Source organism: Centruroides vittatus, unplaced genomic scaffold (assembly GCF_030686945.1).
Source record: "Centruroides vittatus isolate TY-2023 unplaced genomic scaffold, ASM3068694v2 contig_436, whole genome shotgun sequence".
Lineage (NCBI taxonomy): Eukaryota > Metazoa > Arthropoda > Arachnida > Scorpiones > Buthidae > Centruroides > Centruroides vittatus.
The window spans coordinates 1,989,614-2,014,612 of NW_027122237.1; the positions used below are offsets into that span (position 1 = coordinate 1,989,614).

The following is a 24,999-nucleotide window of genomic DNA, read 5'->3' on the forward strand; positions in this document are numbered from 1 at the left end:
ATTGTGTGGAAACTGGTCAACACCCCACTATTAAGATCTGAAAAGTATATTAAAGGTCACACTGACTGGGATGTATTCAAAAATTGGTTTAGCGATCTGTGGGCATCTCAAGAGATTTATGACATTACGGACATTGATTCTTTGGCCGAGCACCTTAATACTTCCATTATCGAAGCGTACCACTTATCTACGAAATTTAAGCAGATTAACAGGAAAGGGGCTCATTGGTGGAATGAGGACCTCGCCGAACAGAGACGGAAAACACGTAAATTACAAAAGAGGTTCCGGATAGAGACAGACCCAGACAGGAAAGCGCAAAAAAGACAAGAATACCTAAGTAGCTTTAACAAGTATAAAACGGATATAAATAAAGCACGCACCAAAGCATGGCAAGATTTCTGCACCAGAGTCAGTAAACAAAATGTGTGGAGCGAGCCCTATTATGTTGTACGCAAACAGAAATCTGGCAACGAAATACCGGCCAACATAGTGAAAACGGATGGTACTTACACACAAGACTACAATGAAACTATGAACTATATGTTAGACACACACTTCCCTATTGATTGTGAGGAAGAGGACAATAGTAACCAAGAAAGGATTAGGAATGAAACCTCTAACCCTCCTACCACGGACGAGGATCGACGATTCACCTTTAACGAAGTTCAGAGGGCGATCAAGACTATTAAAAAGAAGAAGGCACCTGGGATTGATGGGGTGACCCCAGAGATGCTTAAGCATGCATTCAACTCTGTGCCAATGGCATTTGTGTACACATTCAACAAGTGTCTGGAAAAGGGACACTTCCCGAAAATATGGAAACAAGCGTCTATTAAATTCATACCCAAACCGGGTTCTGACTCGCATTTTAAACCGAACCATTATAGGCCCATAAGTCTTTTGTCTGTACCCGGAAAGGTTCTGGATGGGTTACTTATGGATAGAATTAATTATTACCTATACCAAAATAAATGGATGCATAATGGTCAATTTGGATTTGTCAAGGGCCGCTCTACCTATCATGCAATCCACTCTCTTATACATTTCATCAAACAGGCCTGGAGTCGCAACGAACATGCTCTCATCATTTCAATAGACTACCGCAATGCATTTAACACCATATGGTGGCCATCGATTTTCAATCAGTTAAAAGAAGCTAAATGCCCTAGAAATCTTTATGTAACTCTTCAGAGCTATTTGTCGGAAAGAACTGCGGGTGTGTATCACAAAAGGGCAGATATTATCCGTTCAATTAATAGAGGATGTCCACAGGGCTCGAAGTCAGGCCCGGGCCTGTGGAACATAGTTTATAATGACTTACTTAAGTTGAATGAGAATAACTGCAATCAATGGAAGTTACAGGGTTATGCCGATGATACGGTGCTTATGATCTCAAATAAGAACGGCAAAAGACTCCAAGAAAAGGCCAATGCAATACTAAACAAGATATATGCATGGAGTAAAGAAAACAAACTCGAAATAAACTACGATAAATGCGAGAACATGGTCCTCACAAAAGGGAAACAGCTGCAAAAAGCCTTTAATATTACTATGAATGGTAACAGAATTAAAAATGTAAAAGTTATAAAGTACCTAGGACTAATGATCGATCAAAGCCTCACTTGGACGAAACATATTGACTATGTTGCAGGCAAAGTTAGAAAAACCACTAACGCTTTGCTTAGTTTGGCCCACAGAGATTGGGGCTTTAACGAGAGGGCAATAAGGATGCTTAACAAGGCCTGTATTGAGCCTGTCATTTTATATGGTGCCCCGTTCTGGGGGGAGAGAGTAGACATAATAAATATTAAACGTAAGTTACAGGCAATGCATAGACCATTATTGCTTCGGCTCTGCAGAGCGTATAGGACCACTTCAAATGCAGCACTGCAGGTTTTAGCGGGTATCATGCCCTTACATCTCAAAGTCAAAATACTGACATGGACCTGGACTTTAGACAACATTTTGATCACAACAGAAAATCTTAACAAACTGACTAAATATGCCGACATTGGTTGCCTGCCCAACCTTGATTGGGATCTCCTCAATACCTTCGAGCAAGAAGGAAATTTCAAAGAAAAGACCAATTATGCTCACCCTGCAAGGAACAAGAATGTGTTTATCACAGATATGTATGATAATCCATTCCCTATGCACTTTATTTTCACAGACGGGTCGAAGAGTGGGGAGAATGTTGGAGCTTCCTTTGTCCACTCAATTCATGGCAATGCCGACTTTAAGTACACAGCTGGTTTTAAATTGGCCAACTATTGTACCGTGCCGGAAGCAGAGTTGTTTGCCATATATCGGGCGCTGGTATATATTCGAGACCTTAAAAATCATAAGGGACACGTACGAATTTGCACCGATAGTCAAACTGCATTACAAAAGATTATTGGGTATAAGAAACAGTGCCATACGACCAATCTTATACATGAAGTCTTACAAGATGTGAGGAACTTCAAGGTAAGCTTCTCTTGGATTAGAGGACATAGCGGAGTGCAAGGGAACGAACAGGCCGATAGAATAGCAAAACAACATGCCAAGAAAACAGGGGAGATCATCTATCCTCAGCTTACTTACAACAATATCAGGACTTTGATTGAGAACACTGCTACGCTTCTTTGGCAGGCCGAATGGTGCAAGGGTGAAACAGGAAGAGTCACGTTTGAATTTCTTCCTAATGTTCTGGAGAGACTTCGCACGAAACACTTAGAGTTAAATAGTGCCATAACGCAAACACTCACCGGCCATGGAAACTTTAAATACTATTTACATAGGTTCGGGCACAGCGAGGATGACATTTGTGAGTGCGATGGATCTTCTGTTCAAAACGTGGAACATTTCATTTTTCAGTGCAATATGTACGACAGGAACAGAACAAGGCTCATCTACAAGACTCTGAAACATGGTCATAATTGGCCATGCCCTTTAAGGTGCCTAGTATCTAATGGTGAACTATTTAAGGAACTTACTACATTCATTACAGAAACAAGAGCATTGGAGCCAAGCTTCACATGAAAGAACTGCTTCAACTTTCGTTGTGTTTTAAGTACTGTTTTGTGCTTCAACCTTCGTGCACACATTATAATTGTATCGTGTACTGTTCATTTTCAATAACTCCTAGTCAGAGTTAAGCGGTGCTTTGTTTTCTTTTGTATACAACACTGTATGTACAATTTATTATTGTTTCTCTTAGAGTGTATCTGCAACGTGTAACGGCAAGCAGTCGTTTATCCTTGCTTTGTATGTAATTGCTGTGTGATCTATGACTGCAAATGACTGTAAATATCTGTATCATATTTACTGCAGGCATAAGTTTGTAGGGTTATATTTTGTGTATTTTTAGGATTTGTTCAAACGGCCCAGTGCCGCATGTACATAATTTATGTTTCTTTTATAAAATCGGCAAGGCGCCCATGTAACCTCCCTTTTCACCCACTTTCCTATCCCCTTTCTTTCCCCTTCGTCTTCGTCTTTACTCAACTTTCCTTCATTTTCACACTCAGGCAATACCCATGAGTAGTCCTGAGTTTTCACCCATCTTTATTTAAATAAAAATAAAAAAGTTTAACAAGTCTTTACCATATAATAGTGAAATGAAAATGCAATAAGAAAACTTCCAGGTAAAAAAGAGGGATCAAGCAAGATTAAGAACAGCTATGAGTAAAGACCTGATGCGATTTAAAGGTAAAAATAAGGGCTATCTAATAGATAAAAAAGCAGTTCAAATAACTAAAAAAATAAAAAGATTAAATAAATTTTTTAATAAAAATAATATTACTTTAGTTAAGGCTGATAAATTGCACCAGTTGGTCGTATTAAAACAAGAAGAATTATTGTCTAAAAAAATAGAAATAGTATCATCTGAAGAATACGAATTATTGCAAGGAAATCCTGTCGAAGAAATTAAGAGTAATCTCACTAAACTGTTAAAGAAATACAGGACGGAATTTACAGCTAAACAAATTAAGAATATTTTGGATTTTAATTATGTAAGAGAATGAAATTATGTCATTGGACAAAAATTAGCAGATATTACTATGAAAATAATGGATGAGAAAATATCAAAATTTAAAGGTATTCAGTATTATGCAAGATATGTTGATGATATAATAATAGTATATGATTCAAAAATAGTTACGTGTAAAGATATAGAAGACCACACTAATAGTTTACACGGAAACTTAAAATTTACAAGTGAAGAAGAATTAGAACAAGAGATGAAGTTTTTGGATATAGTCATAAAGAGAAAAGAAATAAAAGTATTATTTAGTAAGTATGAAAAACCATGTAATATAAAAAAGACTATTAATTATAAATCTTATTGTCCCATAGACAATAAAAGAAATGTAACCAAACCAAAAGAAATGTATTCGTTATGGAATTAAAAAAAGATCCTAAATAGAACAACCCTACAAGAAGATATGGACCTAGAACTAAAACAGCTTTTTAAAAAATTTATGTTAAATGATTATCCCAGGAATATCCTTCGTAAGTGGTATAATTCACATTTAAACCATAGATTTAATGTTAAAAACGAGGTAAAAAATACATTTTATATAAAATTTCCTTATATGTTTAAATTATATGAAAAATATAAACCAGTTTTTAAAGAACTTTCTGTATGTATAGTGGCATGTCAAAAAACAAGATGTACGGTATGATTAACTTTGTGAATAATGGGGGGAAAAGGCGCCAGAGGATCAACTAGGAATCGCAGGAGAATAAGTTGGTTTGTACCTGTCCTGTACCAAATTTTTACATCGGAGAAACAGGAAGAAGACTTGGCGTAAGAATGAAAGAACACGAAGCGGCGATTAGATTAAAAAGAAAAGAGTCAGCATTATTCTTATATTGTAACGAATTTAATTGTAACATAAATACTAATAATGTTAAAATATTATATAGAAAAGAAAGTTGTATCGAAAGAAAAATAATAGAACACTTTTGTATTATCGAACATGCAAATATTATGAATTTGAATACCGGCATAGCCGTCGATGCATGCTGAGATAGATTTGCTTGACATAAAAGGAATGTAATGATTGACAATTTAATTGTTCCACTGAAGAGGCTCAATCATCGAGTGAAATGCATTTGGAATACGTGAATTGTGATAAGGATAAAATAAAAAAACTAGTAATGATAAAATACTGAGGTTAATTTTTCATTGTTAGTTCGTCCGTCTGAACTTGTAGTGTTTTCCTCGAAGTCGGATTAAGAAAGTAGTTTTACTTGTTTTAAAGCTAAAGATAATATTTTTATAAGGCAACTTGTTAAACTTAATTTGCATGCTAAAAATGTGAATTGGCCCTGTGATCTGAGCCTCTTTCTTGAGAAACTCATCTGGTAACTAACTAGCTTTTTGTGCCACAATGTTGTAATTTGCGTCTGGTGATTCTTTTGTGTCTTCTGTCCTTCTGTTCACGTACGATGTACCATCAAATTTGCTGTACCTGTTGGGTCATGACTCATGACTTAACATGGTTCATGACCCAGGTTCTGTAAGTCCTTTGTTTGCCACAAGAACGTGGCATTATACCTGGCTGTTTCTATTTAAATTCGGTATCTTGCCATTTATAAGCCTAAAGGCCACTCTGTACTTTACCCGACTGTGCCTTGCGGTGTCGGGAAAGAAATAAAGATTATTCAAGAAGAAGAAGGTATATAAAAATTGCTTCTATTTTTTTAGGTTATTGTATGTCATACCATATTTTCTCAATTAAACCCCAGGAAATGATGATATTAAAAATAAAAATCTGTCTCAAAGAATCAGGTTGAAAAGCAAAATACACTTTAATATATTTCCCATGCTTTTCAACCTGGATAATGTAATTTAGAGTGACAAATAAGAAATTTAACTAAAATTCTACCTGTTCAAATTGTTTAAAATCAGCAGCATTTTTTATTCCAAGGTTTATGGGAACATTTCTGGAAATAAAATTATAAATAAGATCAAATATTGTGCGTGAGAAAGTTGAAATTTTCCTAAGTTCAAGCTTATTCATTAGTTGAAAGTTTATCAGCCAAAGGGTAATTAGGAAAACTGAAATTGAAGATAGTGAGTCTGAATCATAAGATAGTAGTGAAGATCCTGATTCTAATAACATTGAAAGTCATGAATGACAATGTAATAACTGAATTGGAAGACGTTCAATCAGATTAACTAAGAAAACAGCAATTATTTCAAATGTTGTAACTCAAATTCGGTAAGCAATTTAGCAAAACCATATAAATAATTAAAGTATTTCAGTTTTTATCTACTCGTTTCCTATTTCCCTGGCCTCAATAAAAGTCTCAGGACAAATAAAATAAAGAACTTACTGGAATTGGTAAAATAAAATGAAAACAACACCTTTCATAAATTTCCAGCAACAAATTTAATCGTATAAATTTGTGAAAGGTGTTGTTTTCATTTTAAGTCTCTGGACTTCAAATAAACTTCAAGAGATAGGTATATTTTAAAAATAAATCCCCAAAGTTTAATCAAGGCTATATTTTGTGTGTGTAAATTTCAGTTTTTTTACAACAATTTATTTCATATTTTAGATTTATTCTAATTCAATTATTATTGGTTTTTTTTATTTTTAATGCTTTGACATCCATTAATATTTTTAACTAGCAGACAGGCCCGGCGTTGCTCGGGCAAAAGTAACAATAGCGAAGATTAAGATTATTACGTTATAGTCAACCTTACCCGTTTTAACAGAATGCAAGAATTGGGTTCCCCTGTTTCCAGACTAATTAGAGAATTTTTAGATGGGTCTAAAAATATTTCGATTTCCCGCAAAAACAAAAACCTGCATCTGCATCTTGCATGTCGCTTTCTCTTAACACTTCCATTGTTACTTAACATGTCCATTCTTGACACTTCCATTGTTACTTAACTCTTACATTGTTGCACGGGACTGGTTGCGGCTGCCTACGTTGCCTACGTGTAGCTTCCAAGAGCCATCTGAACTTCTTATTTAATTTCAAGGCTATCTTAACAGCAAACACTGTTGCAATACTTTGTAGTTTTCCCAGCTGGACGTTGTTGCACTCTACCCCTCGGTTCCTCAGTTCGAGGCTGTCATGCTTGCAAATAGTCTTCTCATCAAGGAGTGCTTTACAGCGCAGCAGATCTTAGAGATACGTGACGCCTTGCTTTTTATTACCGAAAACGATTATTTTCGGTTTAATGGGAGGATATACCTACAGAAGCAGGGGGTCCCCATAGGCTCACCGCTTTCTGCGGTATTGGCGGAGTTACTCATGAGGCATGTTGAGCAAAGGGTCTTCAATTTCCCCCTCACCATAGCATATCCATTGTTATACCTCAGATATGTAGACGATATCCTTGTTGCTTGGCAGGACACGGAGGAGGATTTCCTCGCCTTCAAAACTGCACTCACGAAAGTTTATTCTACCATCAGCTTTACCTGGGAAAAAGAAAATGAAGGGGCTATTGCGTTTTTAGATCTAAACATCTCCAAATCCCTGGGAACTTTATCGTACTCCGTGTTCCGTAAATTCAACTGCTTACCACCTTTAATCCCTGCTACAGCATTCCAGCCGCAGCATTATGTTAATGCAGCTATCGCCCCATTAATTAGAAGGGCTTTTTTGTTATCTTCCAGTCAAACGGCTGTCGACATTGAGCTTAATGCCATTCGCTCAGCAGTAAACGCGGCGGGGTACACTAATGCCAAGTACAGGTACCTCCTAAACAAGGTCAAAAAATCGCTCTTTCCTCCCACGACCTTACATGTTCCAAACGAATGCACGGTAGTCCTTCCCACATTACCGTTCTGTGGCCGAGTCACCATACGTATTTGCCGTGTTTTTAGGCAACACGCGCTCTTTCTACCAGTCTCCCCACGGCCAAATCTTAGGAGGCTACTGTGCAACGACAGGGATGCTACCTCCGTACTAGAGAGGTCTGGAGTTTACTCCATCCCATTGGAAAATACTGCTTCCGGTATTCGCACCCACTACGTTGGTGCGACAACCAGAATGTTGGCCTGTCGTATTTCCGAACACCAACTTTCCATCAGGGCAGGCAAAGCAGACACCGAACTAGCAAGAATGGTGTTACAGCACCCATACACCCCGCTATGGGACCAGGTTATGATGCTCAGGCATTGTAATAACAGGAGCATCGTGTTTATTTGGGAGGCCTTACTTACCGCTGCACTAAATCCGTGCAACACGCCCACGCTTGATTTGCCTGTTATGTGGGTTAACTTACATAACAGATTAAAACAACACCTCTAGCTCCACATCTCAGTAATTTATAGCGCATGCGCTATGTCACCACGCGCGCACATTTAAATTTCTTCTCGCTCTGTTCCATCAGTGAGTGTGTTCCAAAGTTCTAAAGCGGTTTTTGCATTTCGAAAATTTTTTGATTTGAAAAAGGATTTTATCCGTTTTTATCCACCTGAGGAAGACGAAAATAGTTTCATCGAAAGCGCTAGTGATTATAGCGATATTCGTTAACACTTAACGCCTGGATGTTAATTTTCTCGTTTCTTGCTTATGAAAGAGATTGGTGTGCAGTCCACCGTCGTCACGATTTACTTTTAAGATGAATTCTGGACAACGGACATCCTTTTTTACGATGTTAAATCTGAAAAAGCAGTGGTATAAGTTACATGCCCAGCTAATCTTCTTACTTAAGTGTAGAGGACATGGCATAATCCCGAAGTGCATCACCATCAACCGAACAGCCTTTCCTGCATGCCTTCGAAGTGCCCTGCTGAATGTGGAGAAATCGCTTCTTTCGAAGTTAATTAAATGTAAGCATAAATCTCTAGCTGATGTGGAGCTAAAATTATATCTCGCCCATCAACAGTTTACGAGAGCTTGCCACCCGGCCTCTCTGTATGTCCAGCTGGGAAAACTACAAAGTATTGCAACAGCGTTTGCTGATAAGATAGTCTTACATTGTTGATGGAAGTGTTAAGACTTAATCCTGTCCCACTCCCCATGGAAAGGAATTTCGAAAAATCCCTTCTTAGTGTGCGTCCTCGTGATGTACCCTAACTGTGTACCAGATTTCAACTTTCAACTCCTAACCGTTTGAGCTCTGCACTGATTATTATTATTATTGTTATCAACTCGTCTCGATTATATATATAGATTCACATAAAGTTTGCACATTCGAAAAGATTTGCTACCTCTGTTTTCAAGTGTTGACTTATAAAGGAAGATGCACATGTGTGGTACAGAATAGAAAGATGGCTATCAATATCACAATGCTGTCCTCAAAAGAACAACCATATTTTTTTTCTATAGAACATATAACAAATATTCATGAAGGATGATGACTGAAGTGCTTGTTCAAATGCTGTGTCTTAAAAATTCTTATTTGATGATAAAAGAATTTAAAGTTTTTTACATCATTTTCAAACCTGCTACCATAATAACAGATCACATGCAACAAGCTAACACTACTATTAACTCTCATATGTACAGCAACACAGTGATTGCTGCAACAGTTGGATTGGTATCTATTGTCACAGTATTCTGAAGTGGCATCATAACAGATGATAAGTTTATCACAAATTTGCCACTTTCCTTATCAAGCACACACATGCATCCATGTTAATAAAATACATTATACACATTACTTAATATTGATATTTATATTAGTACTTAGAAATAATAATTTGAGAAGTAGATTGCATACAGAAAATAAAATTACTTTAATAATTCAGAATTTTTGATAAAAATATATTAGCCAAATGGCAAAGTGGCAAAGATGGTTAACTGTTGAAAATCAGTAACAATTAATATATTTTTTGAAGCAGTTATTTACATCATTAGTTAATTAGACCATTAAGAAAAAAGAAAAAACTTATGATTAAAAATATGATAGAAAGATAAAGAAAATATATGCAAAGGTGCATTTATTTAGTTTTTCTTTCAATAATCTAAGTATGGATTTAAAAATAAAATATTTACCGCTTCGTACTGTCATATGCAACATAACATTCATTTTTACAGAATATATTTTTATCAAAATATGACTTCTGTTTCCAACAAAAACAATTTCCTATTATATATAAAAATTTTAACTAAATATCAAAATGTAATTAATTTTGACAAAATTACTAAATCCAAATTTATTAGGAATATACTTTACCAATTAGAACACCCGCATGACAAAATGAATAATGAATTATATCAATGAATGATGGGTTAATCATCTCATATTGATGTTTTAATGAGATGTCTTTGGTAGCATTTTGATTTATCTTATGTGAGTGATTCAACTCAAACGCAATTCCAACCATCTGTAAAAAAAAAGGATATATATATATAGTTTGACCATTTAAAATCAATAATTTTAAACTAGCATTACATAAACATTTTGACACCTATTTACAAATATCACTACATTAAAATATACATATGTATAGGTGGACATAAGTCACTGTATTTGCAGACGTATTACGACACATCCCATTTTCTGACATTTTTGGGGAAAAATATGTCTTATATGTTGGCACACTACACTAACAAGACAGTCAAAAAATTAATTAACCACTTTATATTTTAAGAGTGGTTAGAAACAGTTTGGAATGGCTGCACATGATTGAGTTTATTGGAAGTGGTTAAATCATGGCAGATTCATTCTGTCTTGAAACTTAAATTTCTAATTTTATTTTCTGAATGGTTGAAATTATTCCATTTTCTTCAATTTTAAAACTTGCTGAAACACAGAATTACTAAATTTCAAAAATCTAAAAGCCAGAATTAAATTTTCTTAAAACAAGACCATGTTTTTATGTTAAATAAAATTATATTTATATTAATTCTAATATATAAACAATTTAAACATTACTACTATAATCTATAAATAAATAAAATATTAAATATTGTTATAAGATGTTATTAAAACACTGTCAGATGACTGAGGCAGTAAATGTTTCAGCCTGTCATTCTGAAGGACCTGGATTTGGTTCTGGTTCAATCGTTGGAATTTTTTATAGATTGGATACCAGAAAGTACTGGGCCATACTCCTCATTGACAGTCAGGTTACCACATTTTGGATCTGGCCATTGGCTTGTACATATCCACACACACCCACAGCACACGTACAGTAAAACCTCTCTAACTCGAACATCTGTAACTCGAATATTTCTTTAACTTGAAGAAAGTGAAGCACTTGGTAGGTTTCAGTGAAATAGCATAGGGATTTAATGTCTTCAACTTGAATTTCCTTAACTTGCATTTTCTCCATGTTGAAGGTTTTCATTGTTCCCTGAGTTTGATTTATGTTACTCTCAATTTCCCTGACTTGAATTTTAATATTTATTCTATCTAAAGTGATCCTAATTATTGGATTTCCATGAAATTTTTGGACAGTTAGTTCTACTGTTCAACATTCATTTGCAGACAATGTTCCAGTCAAAAGTAAGAGGATCTCTTGTTTTATCTCAATAAGATGTACCTGCAAAATTGTTAGATTCCATTAGTTATATTGAACATTTTGCTGAAAGGCATTACACAAGCTCTTTAAAACAAAAACTATCAAAGATTCTTTCTGTAATGCAGGAGAGGTAAAAATACAAATCTACTCAGAATTGGTATTTTCCAATCAATCAATTATTTTATAATTTGAATCATCTGCAACTCAATTTTTCCTGTCCCTTGGAGCTTAGGGTTACAGAAGTTTTACTATATTTATTTACTTTTTCATTTTTGATTCTTTCTGTCCTGCAGACACTAAGAGGATCTTTTTCCATGTCCATCAGTTCAGCCAGGAACATAATGTTTCAAGGAAGCCAGATGATGAAGATTAGGGTCCAACAACCTGTGAAAAATTCCTGGGGTTGCTCACCCAGATTTTATTTCAATTTCCTCAGAATACCAAGATGAAGCTTAACTGCCTTAGCCATTCACTACACTGTAATTTATTATATTTTATAAAAATACACCATCCAAATTTTAAATAAGAATTTAGCTGCCAATAAATGTATTTTGACACATCAAGTTATTATACATAAAGTTACCTTTAATGTTAGAATCATCTGAATAGCATTGGTGTGGGCAGGAGGGGTTGTCAAACCAAAGTATTCTGCAGTACGGAAAAATGCCAAATACAGAAAACAGCATACAAAACTGAACACATGACAATACCTGAAATATGCATTACGTATTATAATTTTATTATTATATTTATATTGTTTAATTCTAAAATTCAATAAATTTAAAACTAAAAAATGAAATATTAAAAGTACATCAAACATATCAAAAAGCCTGCAAAAACAGCTAATCTTTACTGTAAACAAATATTTTCTTCCATATGCTAGGGACATCTTCAGGTTTGATTAAGAGAGTACAAAATAGAACAGCAACTTAAAATTTATTAAATCCTAAAGCTGGAACTATCTTATAAACACAAAAATTTACACATCTCTCAATTTCCAGCATTCATTGTTAAAAAAAAAAAAAAATGAACATTTTTGGCCACATCCAAGGGCTGGCATCAGGTTAAGCAGATTCGAAAACGTTAACAACATCTTTTTGTTTCCAACACCGGTAAGTGGTTCCTGTGCATGTGGTTAAGCAGATTTTATATCAAATGTCTATCTAAACTAGATGTTCATTATAAAATCTAAAACTCAACCAAACTGTTGCCAAATTTGCTATTATTAATGATTAGATATTAAGTAATTTGGTATTAGAGGTAGACATTAGGCATCATCTCTTATCTAAATTAATAATTATTATTTTTAATAATTTATTAAATATTTAGAACTGTTTGGAAGAAAATAATTAGTCTAGAGCAGGACATGTACTTGCAACCTCTGCTTACCATGCAGTGCACTTGCCAGTTATGCCACCCAGACCTCCAAGCAATTCTTCGCTTCCAGATGTATTTAAACTTCAGATATAACCATACACGGTTACTCGTGGCATCAGCCGGGGACGACTCCTACGGGACATTCCAATTTTCGACGCCGACTCGGTGCCGATCTCAACATTTGTTAAAATTCGTTCCTTTTTTCGACGTCGAGGTAGCACTGTTGTCGGCGCCGACTCGACACACTCGGCACTCAACAGATATGTCGAGTGCTACTTTCCAATGAATTATGGGTAATTGGAGCAACATTCGAACGAAAAACGGCGACAATGCAGGAGATGCACGTTACTGTGGACAACGAAACATATCACTTTGTAGTTGATGAAAAACAAGCAAAAATGATGACAGAAGGTAAGATTTTAAAAAATTGAATATCATTTCAAGTAAGCAATAAATTTATTTTTCATTGTTTTTGGTCAGATCACAATTATTTACTGGCATATATAAATAAACTTTGATCTGAGAATCAGAAGCATTCAGCATCTACAGGTACTGTACATATTTTATATTAATAACAAATTAAATGTTGTATTTAACTAAAGAGATAATTATTTTTATAAATTTTAATGAAATTCCTCTATTTAATTTTTTACATATATATTCAATGATAGAACAATCAACATCTGAAAGACCAGAAACAAATATACAGTCTGTACAACTTTTTGAAACAGAAAAAATTGGTAAGTATATATTAATAGAAAAAAAAATAAAAGTAGGTATTTTTTAACCATTATGATTGGCATATATTTTATTAGCAATTTTCTCTCTTTTGCTAATTCCATCTTGATACTCTTCTCCAAAATTCTGAGAACTATTTTGAAAATTATCATTTATTGCACAAGCATCTGGAGGTATATCATTATATAAAATGCACAAATTATGCAATACACAGCCAGTAATAATCACTTCTGGAATCAAATCTCTTCGAAACTTACATAGACATTTCAGCCTTCTAAATTTGCCAAATAATTGTCCAAATGCTTGTTCAATAACAATTCTAGTTGAACTAAGAATTTTATTGTAATATTTTTTAATATTGTTTGAGTGTCCATTATCACGATAAGGAGTTAATAAGTTTTTGGATAATGGATATGCACTATCACCTAATAAATGATAATTTTCTGAAATCATCTCAGGATTATGTTTCATTTTTAGAAAGAGAGGACTTCTTTGGAAAACTCTGGCATCATTTGATGAGCCTGGCCAACCAGCAAAGACATCTATAAATTTTAATTTTGCATCACATACAGCCTGTAGAATGACAGAAGTGAAATTTTTTCTGTTGAAATGTGCAACCTTTTCATTTTTGGGGGCTGTAAATGGAATATGAGTTCCATCAATACAGCCTAAAACTCCGGGAAAACTGTTGGACCCTCTCAGTTCATTAAATTCTTTAACAGTTTTTTCAATTTCTTCTCCTGTAGGCCACTGGATAACTCTCTCTGCTACTTCCATTATATCCTTACAGAATGCAATAAATTCTCTGTGAGCATGGCCCTGTCCAATGCCAAATCTGTCGCTACACCTCGAAAAGATTCTTGATTGCCAATCAACCATAACGATAATAATATGGAATCTTCTCTTTTCATTGATGGCTTTCTTTTAGTAGGCTCCGAAATAATTATCTGCATCAAATGCTAAAATAAAAATAAAATTTCTTAAAATGATGACTGTTGCTTAAATATTGTTTCTTTCGCCACATAAACGAAATATTTTAGGTAAAATTATATATATATATATTTTAAAGTTTCGAAACAATGAAATTTTTTAAAATTAAACACTTCTATCCTTTGTGACAATAATTACAGTAAAATATTTGACAAACTAAACAGATAATTATAATTTAAGCACTTTTACATACCTCAACTGTTGAATGACTCAAACAAAAGTGAGATTTAAAATCTTCCATGGAATGCAAAGGAACTATCTCTTCTACATATCCTATTATTTTGGCCTTCTTTCTCTTTATATTTTCTTCCATAGCTCGTCGTCCACAGTTTGTCGTTCCACAGTTCGGCGTCGTCGTCGTGTTTCGTTTTCCTTTTGTATGAAATCGTCGCGTTGTCATTAAAAATATTGCAAAATGCTGTAACGGCAGAAGAAATGATACACTTGTCCTCCATCTTGCCGAGAATGGAATTATGGGAACTAAGCACTTCGTACGAAGTTGGAACGTCGTCGATGACGTCAAATTGTTGACTTCGACACTCAACACTCGTGTTGAAAATTGGAATGTCCCGCTAAGCTCAAGGCCTAAGAACACCTCCACTATGGCACTCAGCAGATGGATATCTCTTTACTTGGCATGGTATGTATATAATAAACTTCCCAAAGCCCAATACATTAATACTCAACCAAACTATTGCCATAATTCTTTCAGATGGTTCTAAATTATTTAATAAATTATTAAAAATTATAATTATTAATTTAGATACGAGATGGCACCTAATGTCTACCTCTAATACCAAATTACTTAATATCTAATCATTAATAATAGCAAATTTATTGCCCAATTAATTAGGGCAATAGTTTTGTTGAGTATCAATGTATTGGGCTTTGGAAAGTTTATTATATAGAATCTGAAAGATGTAAATATTTGTGTTTAGCAACTTAAAAACTGGAACAGAATGATTTAAATTAAAGTTTGAGCAGACATAGGTTTGATCATGTCTGTATTCCAATTTTTAAGTTGCTGTTCTATTTTGTATTCTCTAAATCAAACCTGAATGTGTCCTTGTATATGGAAGAAAATATTTGCAGTAAAGATTGGTTGTTTTTTCTGGCATTTTAATGTTTGATGTGCTTTATTTATAGATTTAGCCAATATCCTCATCAATAAAATTAATTGATTAATTCAAATGTAGAAGACCAGATCTGTTTGAAAAGTACAAGAATTCAATTTGAAGGTGGATGACAAGCCAATCTCAGGTTAACAGGAGAGAAAAATATCACAAAGGCGTTAAATACATATAAACACTGCTATATTTGCTAGTGCTTTCGACGTGCTGTAAAACGTTGTCCTCGGGCAGACAATTTCAAATAAATGTTTTTCTAACAAAAGTTTCTGAATTAAAATTAATGGCATTAATCCATTAGAATGAAACTAAAGTTAGAATGACCAAATATGAATTTAAAATGACATGTGCCATAATGTGTTTAGTAGGCATCAAGAAGGAGCTAGAGACAATGTTTTAACCTTTTAAACAAATTGACCCACATAGCAGGTGACTCGAGCATGGGGGAATTGCACAGATTTAATAAAACAGTAAGGAGGGCCTCCCAAACATACATCAGACTCTTCTCCTCACAACATCTGAGCATTGCTACATGATCCCACAATGGGGTGTGTTGGTGTTGTAACACCATTCTTGCTAGTTCAGTGTCGTACCTGCCTGCCCTGATAGAATGTTGATGTTTGGATATGTGGCAAGACAACATTCTGGTTGTTGCTCCTATGTAGTGGGTGTGGATACCAGATGTTGCATTTTCCAATGGGATAGAGTAAATCTCAGACCTCTCTAGGATGGAAGCAACATCCCTGTCATTGCATAGCAACCTCCCGAGATTTGGTCGCGAAAAGACCGGTAGAAAAAGTGCGTGTTGTCTAAAAATACAACAAATGCGAACAGTGTTGCAGCCACAGAATGGTAACGAGGGGCGGACTATCGTGCATTCCTTTCGGATGTGTAAAGTGGTGGCGGGAAAAAGAGATCTTTTAAAAGATCTCTTTTTCCCGCCTGGTTCAAGATGTACTTATATTTGAAATTAGTGTAACCGCACATTTACTGTAGAGTTGAAAGAAGAGTCTGCGGGCATGCTACATTGGACAGAGGATCCACGTGCCTGGGAAGAGCAGAGATACTTGGAAGGGATATTACTTTCTTAGTCTTCCTTAATACGGTAAGAGTTGGGTAAACTTGTAAGACATGTGATTGGCCGAGGAAGTCCGTGGCTCTGGTTAGAAAATCCTCTTCTTTACATATTTGTGATATTTTCCTCCTCCTGTTAAAGTACAAGAAACAATAACATAAATTTTATGGTAATTTTTTTGTTTGTTTGAATTAATGCACTTCATTAGGGCTGCCAAAAAACTGAATACCAGTTTCAGCATATGTTGGGTCCATTTCTTCTACCTATCACAAATAATTTTCTGATATTTAAATAAATGAAATTATCATAACTTTATCATAAATTTTACAATGATGGTTACTTCCTTTTTATGATTTTTACTCACTTCGTCCCCTTAATGTACTTGTAGATAATTTGTATTTGCTGTCTCCTTGACTGATCTTACACCAACTTAAATTCATTTCTAGAGCTTTACATGATACCAGATTTGTTTGCAATTGTAATTTAAAAATACAATTAATTGAGAATTTATAAGAGAATATAGCTATTCCACAGAAACAGGATGGCCTAAAAGTCACAAAGAAGTTTATAATTGTCATAATTCCTGTTTATAATGTTTTTTTAAATTTCTGTTGCATATTTTCTGAACATAAATTAAGAATTTATGTTCAGAAAATTAATTATGGAAAGTTAATGAAGAACAGCAAGTGAAAATAGTGGAGTTTTACTTTCTACATCAAAGCTCAATTATTGTCACACAAAGAGTATACCACAGATACTTTAATGTAAGAAATTTGCCATAAGAGATGGTGAGGAATTCTTGAAACGTGTATGTCAATAAGCCCCAGATAATCTAACAACAAGGACAACAGCCACTCAGAAATCAGTGCCGTAACCAGTAACGTCGACGGATGTCATGGAAAATGTCGTGGAAAGAGCAAAGCCAAAAATAGAGGCATTTATGCATCATCATCTTCCAAACTGAGCCGAAATTTTTCTTATTTTCATAAACTTTGTTGTATATGAAAATGTAATAACTTTTACTTTCCTGGCTGTTATGTATATAACATAGGGAAAGTATTGGAATGATGCCAAATTGATCCTCTGCGTTTTTTGAAAATCTTGATATTTAAGACCTCTAAGCCCAAAAAAGTAAAGAGAAGGGGGAAATCCCACGGATATGTGCACGTGCACTTGTGTGTTGGTGTGTATTTCATTTAATATCTCAGGATTGGGTAAAGATTAAGAAACAAAATTTGGCACGGTAACTTGTATATAATAAGCATAAATTTTGAAGGTTAGAGTTCAAAAGAAAGGGTTACGTATCATATCACGATAGAAGTTAAACTTAATGAAAATTTTAATTGTCATTTGCATTTATAATACTTTTTAAAACCCATCTTTACCCTCAAAATTAAGTCTTTTGCCTTTTTTATTATAATTAATAATATAATAAAAGTTCATTTTAAAATAAAATCTCACAATAGCCAGAAAAGTTATGCAACTGATTGCTGGATTTTTTTGATTAGCAAACCATTTTTGCCTTTCAGACTATTATATATAAATATATGAAATAATGTAAATATTCTTTGATTGTTCATTCTATAAATTAGTCTATAATCCTTATATATATTGTATAATATAACAAAAATTTTTTTTAAATTAAACTCTATAAATTGTTCATTGTTGTTTTTAAATATTAATATATATATCTAAAAATAAGTACTTACTGTTTATTACAATAAAGCACAATGACAGAATTAAGAAGAATTGTTACAACTGGATGAATGATATGTTTCCCCGATACAAAAAATACCAACAGAAATCCAAACAGAGTCGAAATTAACTGTTGCCTTCTAACGTCTGCAATGGATCTAACGAAGGAACCGACTGCAATCGAAAGTATCAAGAGCAAGACATAGATAATATCGTCGGCAATCATTGTATTTGGATCATTTTCTCAGCAGTTGGAAATTAAGATTATGCAAATTATCTTCATTAAGATGTGCTGAAAGAGATAAAATAAATTTTTTTAGAATGAAAACTCAATCTGTAATTTTTGTAATTATTTTAATACAATACAATTGTTAGGATTAAGATCATCACTTATATATGAAATATTCCTAAATTAAGTGCCAAAACTTGAATCTTAGTTTCCTGATGCAAAACTGAATAAAATTCATAAAGAAGAAAAATTTTTTGTGAATTTTACTCTCAATGAGATATTTGGCAACACTTGTCTAATCATTATTTAATTTCTACACACCAAAGTTTATAGTTCTGCTTTTCTGCCCAAAATCTTTTTAATGTATACAACAATACCTACATAATAATTTAATAAAATGAACAGACTATTAGTAAGAAAAAAACACTTGGGGAAAATTGCTTAAAATGATTACCATCTACTTGAAAGCAGTCATTATCTCATTAGTGAAGATGCATTCATTCAACACTTGATTTGGCTTTACCTCACAAATTAACATTTAAGTTTTGACACTTAATTTATGAAACAGGATGTTTTAAGATTAACTTGGAATTTAGAAAATATATTAAAACTTATATTGCTTATCTTTCATTTATTTGAAAGAAATAATTTTCCTGGTAATTTCTCAAATAAAAAATTATGATAAAAAAAGACAAGAACTAAAAGCAGGAAGTAACTGATTCTAGACAAATCAGTTATTTCCTGCTTTTACTTATTGTGTTTAAATAATAATATATGTAAATTATTTAAATTATTTAAATGTTAATCTTAAGTGTTTTGCAAAAACATTGAGATTCTGGAAAACTTAAAGTGTATGTATATTCAATAAAATAGTAGTTTTTTTGGAAGCCACAAAATTACTACTATAGCCTAAATGTTTTATTGAATATACAGTATAAGGAAAAAGGAAGAGAGTGCAAAAAAATTGAAGTATATTCTGACAACCTGGAATACGCTTCATGTCCCAGATTGTCAACATAAATTCACATAACTAACAGACCAGAACATTCACTTTCAGAGTCTTGAATATCCTGAAATTCTGTGTAACACAAGAATGAAGATAAAATTTATATATTAAAATACATAACGTGCATGCAAATTAAATTAATTAATTAATTAATAATAATTATTAATTAAATTAATAATTTTTAAAAGCATTTTATTCTAAAGTGCACCTCACAAATCTTGGCCTGGCTGTTTGATGCGCAGTAGTACAGAAGAACTTAATATTTTAAATATTTTAGCTATAAGACAGTTCTAAATTCAATCTATGAAACCATAAACAGCATTAGAATAAATAATATTTTAAAATTGACACTTTCTACATTCAGACATGGACACAATAAACTTCATTTAAATTTATTATTATTATAAAGCAAGAATATTTTATAGTTCTCCACTTTTTTGCAAATCAAAACAAATTCCACAAAACTCTAGTGCTTTTGAGCTTATGTTGCATTGCTACACCAGCTCTTACTGTTGATTCCTTAAATGAAAGTTTTGAAGCTGATTTAGTTAAACACTCAACATACTGTATATATTTAATGATTGCCACATATTAAAACAAATATGTTTTATCTAAAAATAACTAAGATAAAAAGTAAATATTTAAGTAAAGAATATATATATTAAAGAGAATGTGAGTCAAATATGCAAAATCCTTTCATAATCTTCTGAACTCTGTCATCTTACATACCGACTGTTGGAAGTCACTAATAAAGCAGTTTTTGGTGACTTTTAGTTTTTTTAACTGTTAAAAGATGGACTTGAGAAATTTCCTCTTAAACGATGCTCAAATGCAAATTATGGTCGAGTTTGCTTAAAGGAGCATTCTTGGAATCGCCGTGTCGTGCTCCCTTAACGTAGAACTTCACCCGGGAGAAATGGTATTTGATCCTTGCCACTTTTTCATGTCTTAGGAGCTCTATGTAATTTAGAACACAGAAATGTTAATTCATTATCACATATTTTAACTGTATTACATATTGATTTCCATTCTTATATGATTAATTTGATTGTTCTATTGAATAATTAGTAAATACAGTATATTTATCAGTCACATTACTTTCACTTCTTTCCAGAAATATAGTAGGTAGCATCCAAAATTTCTGAATGTTTTCTTTTGGGACATACAGTATAAAAAAGTATGTATGGATTTAAAGCAAAGCCACGTGACCTCTGAAACCTCGTTGCTAATCATTTCTTGGCTTGTCTCTTCTTGAGATGAGAATGTGTATGTGAAATTAAATTTATTACACGCCTTTAAAGTATCCAGCATACTGTTAAATTATCATAAGAACGTTTTCGATCACTTTTAGAGATCTTCTTCAGTTACCCATTAAAAAGAACGAACAAAATTCGAATTTATTAGACATATTAGAATTGGCTCATTTAATTTCTCATATGTCATTCTTTGGCTTTGAAGGAAAAACATACTTACAGGAACGTGGAGTTCCAATGGGTAGCCCCACTTCGCCTCTAATTTGTGAGCTTGTCCTGCGTAAATTGGAAAACTACATCCTACCTTTCTTCCAAGAAGATATAGTGATTTACACAAGGTACGTGGATGACATCTTCATTTTGTGGAAAAATAAACAGAATATAAACCGTTTTATAAACTTGGTCAACGATAACTCCTATGGTCTCACACTGGAGCTAGAACAAGAAAGTGAGCGACGGGTTAATTTCCTTGATTTGGAGATTATATGCAGAGAGGGACACATAGTAACAAAAGTATACCGCAAGCCGATTTATCAACCTTACATCATTCCCAGGAATTCATCAGACCCGGAACACCTGAAATTAACGGCTTTTAAATCATGGATAAAGAGAGCTCACACGCACTGTACTAGCATTTATGATACAGACAGAGAGTTAGATTACATACGCGAAATAGCGTTACAACATGGGTACAGGAGACAAACGATAGATACCCTTATTAAGACCTACCAGCCACACAGCCGACGTATAAAGAAAAATGAGCAGAAAGAAAGGATTGTCCTTAATTACATACCGTTTTTAAACAAAGTCACTAAGAAAGTAGCCAGAAAAAGGAATTTCCGCATAGTTTATAGACGTAATCCCACGGTTTATAAACTTTTGAGAAACGACAAGGAAAGATATAGATACGACACCCTCACGGGAGTTTACTCGATACCGTTGAGGGATAAGAGATTCAACTCAGACCTTGTGTACGTAGGGGCTACCATGAGAAATTTGAAAAAAAGGATCGAGGAACACAAATACGCAGTCAATAAAAACGTTGATAGTACGGTACTAGCGGCATTCGCCAAGGAGCAGGACGTGACGGTTTATTGGGACAAGGCTGAGATCATTAAACCTACCAGATCAACACAAGCTATAAAACACATAGAAAAAATGGAGATACACAAGGCGCACCTCAGCAAACACTGCATTAATCATAGAGACTCGGACAGCTTAGCAACCGCCTGGAAGTCTTTCCATATAACGGATATGACGTAATTTCACTTCTACGCACTAGCCGCTTCTCTCCATTCTCATCTTATTTTGTTTTTACCGTTAAGTTATTTACACACGGGAACTAGAATTATTTGATTTGTTTAATTTTTTAATTTCTTAATGTTTTACGTTAGTGATGACGTCATTATGAACGAAACTTGCGATCTTTTAAATTCGAATTTTGTTCGTTCTTTTTAATGGGTAACTGAAGAAGATCTCTAAAAGTGATCGAAAACGTTCTTATGATAATTTAACAGTATGCTGGATACTTTAAAGGCGTGTAATAGATTTAATTTCTGATTTGTTTGTTCCAGTAAGCATTTATTATTATGATGTATATGTGATCTGCACTGTTTGCTCACATATATTTTTGATACCTTTTTAATCTATAATTGCTTTTCATATGTATATCCAATATATGTCCTGTTCATTATGGTTCTGTAAATCTTTTGAATATTAAATTATTAGGAAACTGACCAATGGAAGGTTCACCAAATCTCAATACCACAATATAGAGAGTCCTGTCACCATGTATCCTGGCTGGTAACATACCTTAAAATTAAAGATAGACTCTTATAAATCTTCCTTCTAATGATGCTCCTTTATGTGGACTACTCTTCTAAATTAATGCTCTATTAGTGATAAAAATTACCATTAATTTTAGAAGAGCAGTCTATCTGATGCTCTGTTACCAGGAGTCCTGCTAATGTAAAACAGGCAAATTGGGAACATGGAAGAGTGCTCTCTTAAATAAACTGCTCTGTTAAGTAGACTCATCTAATTATATTATATATTGTTAAGTGTTGACTTGCAAAGACTGCCACATCAGATCTACATCCAATTCAGTGCCCATTGAATTTACCCTCAATCAATCTCTTAATTTGAAAAATCCAAAACATAATATTGCGCACAGAGATTTTATGGCCACTCTAATATGATTACTGTAAAAAATTTTGAATTTTAAAATAACAAAATATTCTATTATCATTTTATTATGATAAAACAAATAATTTAAAATATTGAAAATACGACAATAGATTATAAAATTAGTTCAAATATCTTCTTTTTATAGTGCTGTTTCTGCTTGAAGTATAGCAATCCCTTTGGCAAATGATTTTCTGTCCTTGGCTGTTCTTATCAGTTGTTCCGTGGAAAGACCAATCCACGGTTTTATATTTTTAATACACGATATTCTCGAAGGTCTTAAATGTCCTAAATAAGCTGTTTTTCTATTATTATTATGCTCCTGCTATCAATTCTTAAGATTTCTTGTTTTCTTATTTTATATATCCAGGGTATTCGTAGCACTCTCCTATATATTCAAAGCTCCAAGGCTTCGAGTCTCTCGACCGTATCCTTCTTTAACGCTCGGGTTTCCGTTCCACGTAGAAATTTAAACCCCCCCACGACTCCGTCGTCGTCCTTAGTCCGACTTTTAAATCCAAATCGAGGATACGGAGTCTCGATCTCATTTTTATAAAATTTTGTCTAGCCATTTCAATTCTGCTTCTTATTTCTACGTCGTCATCAATTTTGACATTTATCCAACAACCAAATATTTGAATTTATTTAATCTTTTAATATCTAATTCTTTAAGTTTAATTTAAACATCTATTAATCTATTATCATTTGGCCTTAATAAAATTAGTTACTCTTTTGCCACAACTTTTGGTACCCACGGCGAAACAAATGTTCCACCTTGGGTATCAAAATGCCAAACAAGCTTGCGAGATTATTTACAATTTTGGCATCACGACGGTCCCACTCACGCCGACCGTCACCATTTTAATGTAGTCGTACTTTATTCCAACCATTACTTATTATATTGCTTCGTCTTTTAAAATGTATATTACGATCCCAAAATTGACGTACCACACTCACGGAGAAGATAATTACTTCATATTACCGAACGAACATCTTTTGTTACAAAGTTTATAGGACAAAATTGCAAAACGGAACATCAAGTAGGGTTGCAAACTCTCCCAAACTCCCAGAATTAACAAAAATTTTTTGATACTCAAACTTCTAAATTAAAGGCTATTAAGCACTACAAAGAAAACAAAAAAATCTGGCAGGAAAATACAAAAATCTACAAAAGGAAACATTTTCGCCGGCATCGAACGGTCGGCGCATTTTATCGGCCGCATTCGATCTTCGAAGGTCTTTTAGCCCGAAGACGACCGTTCGACCCGAGAGAAAACGTTTCCTTTCATAGATTTTTGTACTTCCTGCCGGATTTTTTTGTAGCGCACAATTACATATACCACATTTGCATCGTTCAAACCGAGCCTATTCCTGCAGTATTTATTTTAGATTATACATTAAAAAACAGACTAAACAATAAAAGACGGTATTTTGACATTGCCAAGTAAAACAAGAACGAAAGACCCCTAGAATCGACTCTCTGCGAGTCGACGAGCTTAACGTCGAGGCATCCCGACCGACCTCCGGAATCGGGACAAAAGATACGAAAGCAGACGTCCGGTTATTAATATACGCAACGCACCAACGTTATAATTTGATTATAGAATTTATTTTAGAATTCTTTATTAAGTGACGGCGATCTTTTTATTTATTTGACGGAATTCCTACCGCGGTTAAGACGAATCGTTATCGAAATCACTTGTTTTCCCATATTTAGTTATTTATCGAGCACGTGTTTCGGGTTTAGTTTATTTATTATATAATTTTGACTCGTATCCATATTTTTATTATCTTACTGAATATCCCATTCATATCTAATCAGCATTCTTAAAGGGGTAATGGTGAAAATGATCCAGCCATTTGGCACCGTCTTTAATGCATTTCAATATATAAACTGATCAA

General features: G+C 33.8%; 2 protein-coding genes across 2 annotated transcripts in view; both read right to left on the reverse strand.

Moving 5' to 3' along the window:
- Positions 1–24,999, reverse strand: part of mah (mahogany) — a 353,681-nt gene that overhangs the window by 151,982 nt on the left and 176,700 nt on the right. The window lies entirely within an intron of this gene.
- The window catches only part of frj (farjavit), a 46,773-nt gene that overhangs the window by 21,223 nt on the left and 551 nt on the right, over positions 1–24,999 (reverse strand). Inside the window, exons 2-4 of the mRNA XM_067272356.1 lie at positions 18,440–18,717; positions 12,007–12,133; positions 10,133–10,283 (exon numbers count right to left, since the gene is read on the reverse strand). Of these exons, the coding sequence (XP_067128457.1) occupies positions 10,133–10,283; positions 12,007–12,133; positions 18,440–18,651 (490 nt within the window). The 5' untranslated portion in view covers positions 18,652–18,717. The remainder of the gene's footprint in view (positions 1–10,132; positions 10,284–12,006; positions 12,134–18,439; positions 18,718–24,999) is intronic.